This window comes from Mus caroli, chromosome 7, assembly GCF_900094665.2.
Source record: "Mus caroli chromosome 7, CAROLI_EIJ_v1.1, whole genome shotgun sequence".
Classification (NCBI taxonomy): Eukaryota; Metazoa; Chordata; class Mammalia; order Rodentia; family Muridae; genus Mus; species Mus caroli.
In genome coordinates, this window is record NC_034576.1 from 122,678,310 (window position 1) to 122,686,212 (window position 7,903).

General features: G+C 41.3%; 1 protein-coding gene across 1 annotated transcript in view; it reads left to right on the top strand.

Moving 5' to 3' along the window:
- Nucleotides 1–3,950: 3,950 nt before the first annotated feature.
- The window catches only part of LOC110298054 (putative ankyrin repeat domain-containing protein 19), an 11,194-nt gene continuing 7,241 nt past the window's right edge, over nt 3,951–7,903 (top strand). The window contains exons 1-3 of the mRNA XM_021167084.1: nt 3,951–4,248; nt 7,270–7,384; nt 7,558–7,731. Of these exons, the coding sequence (XP_021022743.1) occupies nt 4,004–4,248; nt 7,270–7,384; nt 7,558–7,731 (534 nt within the window). The 5' untranslated portion in view covers nt 3,951–4,003. The remainder of the gene's footprint in view (nt 4,249–7,269; nt 7,385–7,557; nt 7,732–7,903) is intronic.

Consider the following 7,903-nt stretch of genomic DNA (forward strand, 5'->3'; position numbering starts at 1 on the left):
TCTCTCTCTCTCTCTCTCTCTCTCTCTCACACACACACACACACACACACACACACACAAATTCCTCATGACGTAACATAGTTTAAACAAAGAATATACAGAACAAAGAATGTATTGAAAGCTGCAAGAAAAAAAATACATCACATATAAAGGAAACTCTATAATGATAACATCTTATTTCTCAGTGGAAAATTTGAAGCCAGAAGTGCTTAGAGCAGTCCACTTCAAGTGCTAAAAAATCATAACTAACAAGCTAGACTACTGTAATCAACAAAACTATCTCCCATATTTGAAGGAGAAAGAAAAACCTTCCATGAATGAAGCAAGCTAAAAGAATTACTATCCAGGAGACCAACCCTACACAGAACATAGAATGCAGTATTTCAGGCCGAAGAAAGAAATAAGCAGAGCCAAGAGTGTAGAAAGAAAACAAATGAAGCTATAATTACAGAAACACAGAGTACAACTAAAAACACAAAGAGCAAATAAAAGAGGGAAAAAATGCAGTCAACACATGCCTTTGAACCATAAATTTCAGTAATCACCTTAAAAACCTTAGTTCTTCAGTTAAAAGACATAGGCTCCCAATCACAAAAAAGTACACATGGTATGCACTCACTGATAAGTGGATATTAGCCCAGAAGCTTGGAATACCCAAGATACAATTCACAGACCACATGAAGTTCAAGGAGAAGGAAGACCAAAGTGTGGATACTTCAGTCCTTCTTAGAAGGTGGGAACAAAAAAAAAAAAAATCCCCATGGAAGGAGTTAGAGACAAAGTGTGAAGCAGAGACTGAAGGAAAGGCCATCCAGAGACTGACCCACCTGGGGATCCATCCCATACACAGTTACCAAACCCAAATACTATTTTGGAAGCCAACCAGTGCTTGCTGACCAGAGCTTGATATAGCTGTCTCCTGAGAGGCTCTGCCAGAGCCTGACAAATATAGGGGTGGATGCTTACAGCCAACCATTGGACTGAGCACAGGGCCCCCAGTGAAGAAGCTAAAGAAAGGACCAAAGGAGCTGACGGGGTTTGCAACCCCATAGGAAGAACAACAGTATCAGCCAACCAGACCACCCAGAGCTCCCAGGGACTAAAAACACCAACCAAAGAGAACACATGGAGGGGCCCATGGCTCCAGCCGCATATGTAGCAGAGGATGGCCTTGTCATACAACAGTGGGAGGAGAGGCCCTTGGTCCTGTGAAGGCTCAATGCCCCACCAGGATAGGGAAGCAGGAATGGGTAGGTTGGTGAGTGGGGAGGGGGAGTGAGGAGGTATGGGATAGGGGGCTTGTAAAGGGGAAACCAGGAAAGGGGATAACATTTGAAATGTAAATAAAGAAAATATCTATATATATGAAGAATAATAAATTAAGTTTAAAAAATAAAAAAAAAGAATCCATGATGGCGGAGCAAAGGCATAGCAGCAGGGCTGCTCTGAGGGCTCACATCCTGATCCAGAAGCAAGAGGCAAAGAGAGCAGAGGCTTGTGGAGTCCCAAAGCCCACCCACCCCTAGTGACACACCTCCTCTTAGGAGGTCACAATCCTCTAAGGAGGCTCCTAATCCTTCCTTGTTAAATCGTTCCCTCAACTAGGGACCAAATATTCAAACATTTCACTTCCTAAAACTATATGCCTGTTTAGCTGTGAGAAGAACCTGAGGCAGAATCTAGCTGAGGTTAAGCCTATGAAGTGCCTAGTAAGTGCACTCCAGAACACTTGAAATCAAGGCTGCAGAAGTGGTTGCAGTGAAGTGCTAGCTGTGGGAGAGTGAAAACCTAAATGTGATGTCAGCACACAGGGAGAAGGCCTGGCAGGGTGTTGTAACACCAGCGCTGGAAAGGGGGAAACAGATAGACCCTTGGGATTTGCTGGCAAGCAAGCCTAATATAACTGTCAAAAGCTCTGGTGCACAGTGAAAAACTGTCTTCTAAAAAGATAGATCCATAGATGATAGACAGACTACATACACATATACACACACACACACACACAACAAGTGAAGTTGACCTCTGGCCTCTATGCACTCACATGCCCACACCTACACATGCACTTCTGCGCAAGCACACACACACACACACACCTCACAAAATAGTCAAAATCATCAAAAACAACAGCAAAAAAAAAAAGCTGAGAAGCTGTCACAACTGAATAGACACCCAAGGAGATCTGTGGGCTCAGTAAGGCAGTGCCCTGGAATGTAGAAGAATAATGAGGTTACAGCTTGAAAAATCTGAACTTTAGCTAGTAACAGCAATGTTGGTGCAGTCCCACCCTTAATGTGATGTGTTCATGATAGGGACACTGGTTTGGAGACTATCAGAACATTTCATACTATCTTGTTCAATTCCTCCCCATAACCATGACTGTTCTAAATTGAAAGGTTTATTCTTATAATGTACCATAGATTTAAATATAGAAAATAAACTGAAATCTGTGGAAGCAAACATGGGAGTATAAAAAAAAACCTTTGTTTAAAGGACATTACATACTTATATAAAATGCTATAGTGATATTTGTTAATTGATGTGTTAGCAAAAAAAAAAAAAAGTTTAAGCTATTGTAAAGTTGCCGCCAACACAGAATTTTTGGCTATAAGAAAAAAAACCATAATCCAAAAGAGAAAGTAATAAATTTAACTTCACTGAAATTAATTATTATGCTTTGGGAGGAAAAACACTTTAAGATACCAGGCTCAGAGTATTTGAAGGTGACATAGCCAACAAATTTGTTTCCAAAACATACAAAGAATTATCAAAACACAATTTTAAAAATAAGAACAGGCAGACACTTGGATAGACAAACTTCTGAAGACAATATACAGAAGCAGATCAGAACGTCTCAGCACCCATGGTCATTGGGGAAATGCGCATTCGGTCCTCAGTGAGATGCCACTACACAGCTAAAGTAAAATCTACCACTGCACCAAAATTTGGTGAAGTGAGAGAATTGGCCTTGCTGGTTAAAACATACAGCCTCCTTGGAGAACAATGCAATAGATTTTTAAATACGAATATAAAAATGTATTTTATTTCAGTAGCTCCAATCCTAAATTTTAGCACCAGAGGGGAAAAAATGGTGTTCACATATATGCAAACGTTTAGAAGGTTTTATTGCAAACTGCCCAAACCATAATAATCTAAATATTTGTCCGTCGCATTCCAAATTAATGAGGCCTGGCTGGGCCCACCTTGAGTCAAGCTCCATCTCCATGACGGTATTCCAAGGCTTCCATCTACCTGACAGTGAACCCTGCTCTGGGCTGTGTGGAGAGACAACCTAATGTGAGGTGGCTTCTCCAGGCCCTGCCTGCAGTTCCAGCAGCCCAAGTTGTCACCCTTGTCTGTGCTGATTCTGACCAGTGCTCCTGTCCATGTGCTACTGTGGCCAGCACACTGTCTGACCCATGACAGGTGGCCACCGACAACCACAGCCTAGATGACAAAGTAGATGTCTTCATAGACTGTTTTCCAAAAACCATGCCTCTTACGTCAAGAGACATGTGAACATCTCTGATTTACTGGCATGCAAGTCGTGTATTACACGCCCCTGCTAATGACAGTATTTTCAGGGGATGGTCATCTGGGTGATGAGGATTTGGGGTTGATTAAGTCTGGACTTTTATTCTATTGGTTTTGCAGAGATATTACGGAAAGTTGGGTTTGTAATTCAAATTCATTTGTTAAACGAAGTTAAATTCATTTGAAAGCAGTTAGGTTTTGACAGATCCCGAGCTGCACTCAGCTCACTGAGCACCATTGGCTACTCGGCTGTGACAACTGAGCACCAAAGCAGGTGTGGTTACAGAGTTGCTAGGCAACCGCTAATCTTTCTCCAATCCCAAACCACAGAGCTTCTCAGTTGGGATTCTGTGGGAGCTGCGCGAGCTCTGGCTGTTGGCTTCTTCAGTAGCAGTCATATTGTTGAGGATCGGGTCGGGGCTGGGGCACGAAAGACAGAGTGAATGAGCTTCTGGGTCCAACAGCCTCTGCCATGTCCAAAGTGGTTGGCTTGTCTTCCAAGAAGAGCCGGTGGCTCTTGCAATCCTTGCGCGACCAGCAGCGACATTCCCTGGGCACTGGGTTTGAAAGTGCCAATATCCTCCTCTCTCCCAAGTACCACCTCAAAGACAAGGATCTAAGAAAGATCCACAAGGCTGCGCGTGTCGGGGATGCAGCAAGAGTGCAGCAGCTCCTGCTTGGGAAATGCAGTGTGAATGACAAGGACAAGAAGAAGAGGTGGCAGGGTCCAAGGGAGGGAGGCTGTGGAGGATGTGGGGCTTGTGTGGAAGAAAGCCCCATACGCAAAACACTACTTATACAAAAAAAAAAAAAAAAAAAAAAAAAAAAAAAAAAAAAAAAAAAAAAAAAAAAAAAAAAAAAAAAAAAAAAAAAAAAAACACTACTTATGTCTCAAATGGAAAATATATCTGCATTTTATAGAGAATGTTTTCAAGCCAAGGAAAACACTTAACTCTTATTATTCGTAGTTATTTGTGCCATGGGTAGCACCCAGGGCCTTGCCGTGCTAACAAAAACACTCTGCTCCAAGCTCTTGATTTATATCTAGTAAAGTACGTATTTGAGAGGCTATAACACTATATGGACATCGGAAAATATTTTGTTACCTGATAAGACTAGGGATTTTTATGTATTCTACCATATTTGAAATATCTTTAGGAACTAATGGAGCATGCCTACAGTTTGTTCTCATCACCATGTAATGTGCTATGTGTTTACGTTGTACAAGTAAAGCTCGGTGTGTGCACGGGATAGCGAGAGATGAGAGCTTCAGCAAGGGGTGGAGGCTGTCAGGGAACATGTATTCGGGTATGAAGTGATAATAATGTCACTTTGGAAGGTCACACACACACACACACAACTGACACGCAAACACATGCCCTTGTTCCTGCCAAAGCAGTGGCAACTTGTTATAAAAATTATTTTCGTGCATTTGAAATGTACGTACAGCGTTTTGTTTCCATTACTTAGCTATAGCTCCAGTTCTCAGAGCAATCGTCTCTCCCTCGGCTTGCTCATAGCTTAAGTCTATATTAATACTGTATTTTGGCTTTTACAGAGTCTTGTTCTAAGAACTAGTATACAGTTTGTTCTGAAAGGAGTTACCCATACACTTGTTCTTTCCTGCTTATCTTCTAGAATGAACACTCATTAAAGTTTTAGTAAACATTTAGCATTACAACAATCCTTGGGTAAAATGCAAATATGAACCCTGCTCAGGCAACATTTCTCACTTCTATTAGAGTTTTTGTGTTAGTATGCTTGAATTGCTATTTCTACTAACACTTAATGTCTTCCAAAGCAAGGGGAATATATTTGTGGAGTTTATGGAGATTGAATTGCTCTATATGCATGTATCTCTTTAAAGAAAAAAAGATGTATTTGTTTGTTTATTTATTTATTTTATGTATATGGGTACACTGTCACTGTCTTCAGACACACTAGAGGAGTGAGTGAATCAGATGCCATTACAGATGGTTGTGAGCTGCCATGTGGTTACCAGGAATTGAACTCAGAACTTCTTGAAGAACAGTCAGTGCTCTTAACCACTGAGCCATCTCTCCAGCCCTGCGTGTATTTCTTACATATAGATTTATTGCATACATGCAAGCAACTCTAGATTAATAATTCCACTCTAGTTTCATCTTTATGGAAACAAAAGATAACAACCAAAACTGATTTTTACACAGTAGAAGTTTCATTTCACTTCATAAAAATATCCCTGAGAAATACTGACTTCCTCTGTATTTATTCCATTCTTTCATATATTCATTCACTAAAAGTATCCCAAATGCCTAATAGGCAGTTCACATATTCCATCTCTCAGGACACTTTCGTCCTGAGAGCCTTCGGGTTTCCCTGCTAAGGCTACAAAGAGGGAAACGTGTAAAACGGAAGTTCCGGGAGATGATATAACTTCAGCTTTTCTCCTTCCTTCAAATCAAGCCAGACCTTCTTTGCTCTTTTGAAAAATTAGGACAGTATTAAATCTGGCCTAAATCCATGGGATTACCTGACTTTCATAAATTCTATTGATCTGAATATTCAGAAGAGGAGCTAGACGTACTCATTTGAATCCTGAGTCTTCTTGGTTTAAAATCTCTTGAAAATCAAAGGAAAAATTTTTGTTGTTATTCAGAACTCTTTACCCGTGGTATTTTAAAGAACTAAAATGTATTTAACTGCCAACCAGTTAGCTAGATCTTCCATGGACCTATTAAAGATACCAGATTTCCCTTAGTGCTGAACAAAATGGGTTCTATGATGACATTTATTTTGTGTATTAAGAGCTCCCAGTGACTAAACCACCAACCAAAGAATACACATGGGCTGAACCATAGCTCCTGCTACATATATAGCAGAGGACTGCCTTATCTGGCATCAGTGGGAGGGGAGGTTTGATGCCCCAGGAGGCAAGAGCAGGTGTGGATGGATGAGCACTCTATTAGAGGCAAAGGAGAGAGGAGGTTCGTGGAGGGGAGACAGAGAAGGGGAATCACGTTCAAAATTTAAACAAATAAAATGATTAGTAAATAAAAAAGAAAGAAAGAAAATGTCAGACGCTACCAAACAATAGCTGCAATGTGTCATGAGTTACAACTTGGTCCCCAATGAAAGGAATGCTCAATGTGGGGAAAGAGCATCTTAGACACAGCAAGACTATCCTTATCAGAGACTTGCTCAGGGGATGACACCACTCACAGTGGGCAGGACCCTCCCACATCAGTCGTTAATCAAGAATGTACCCCTACAGGCTTGCCTACAGGCCAATTTAATGGGGATATTTTCTGCATTGAGATTCCTTTTTCCAGATAATTCTAGCGTGTGTCAAATTAACAGGAAAAACTAACCTGCACAATACTTGAGTACACACACACACACACACACACACCTTTTAACCAAATACAGCTACTTTTGTTGGTATAAGGACCAATAAGAATCACATAACTTCTCTAGAAGATTAAATATTTAAGCTTTTTTTCTTTAAGATGAGATCTCACATAGCCCAGGCTGGGCTCAGACTTGCTATATAGCCAGAGATGACCAAACTTTTGATCCTCCTGCATTTCTTCAGGGTGTACTACCACAGGTTAGGATGCCAGGGAAACACTCCATAAATATTTGACTTGAAAACAGAGGAACTGCACATCATGTAAATTTTAAAATCACCTGAGCAATTGCATTTTTCAAGTCACACTGTATAATTTCCTAAAAAAGCCATCCCTTCCATTTTCACAGGACTGCCCTCCACATCGCCTGTGCTTATGGCCACCCGAAGGTAGTGATGGCCCTATTAGAGGGAAGGTGTGAGATCAATGCCACGGACAGTGAGGAGTGCACAAGTCTGGTGAAGGTACGCAGCAGCTAAGGATTTCAGCATGGGCTGACTTCGATGCATGATTCTTTCCAACATACTGGGAATGAAAATGAATCTGCATCACTTTGAAATAATTAGAAGGTGAGACGTGGAATGTTTATCCTGAATTATTTGAATTTATGATCTGTCTCTTGGTGCAATTCCAACAGGCTGTGCAATGTCAGGAAGAGGAATGTGCTACCATTCTGCTGGAGAACGGTGCTGACCCAAACATTGTGGATGCCCAGGGCAACAGCGCTCTCCACTATGCTGTCTATTATAAGAATACATCACTGGCTGCAAAACTGCTCGATCATGAAGTGAATATTGAAGCGACAAATAAGGTAGAGACCTTGCATCAGAGGGGTGTTAACCAATCAACCATAGTTGCAAAGTGTGTGGAGAACCCTGGTCTACAGAGCACGGGCACCGTCTTCTGCCCCCACCTCACCCCACTCCCCGAACAAGGTCTCACTTTAAAGCTGACTAGCCTGAAACTCGCTTTGGTTTTAAACT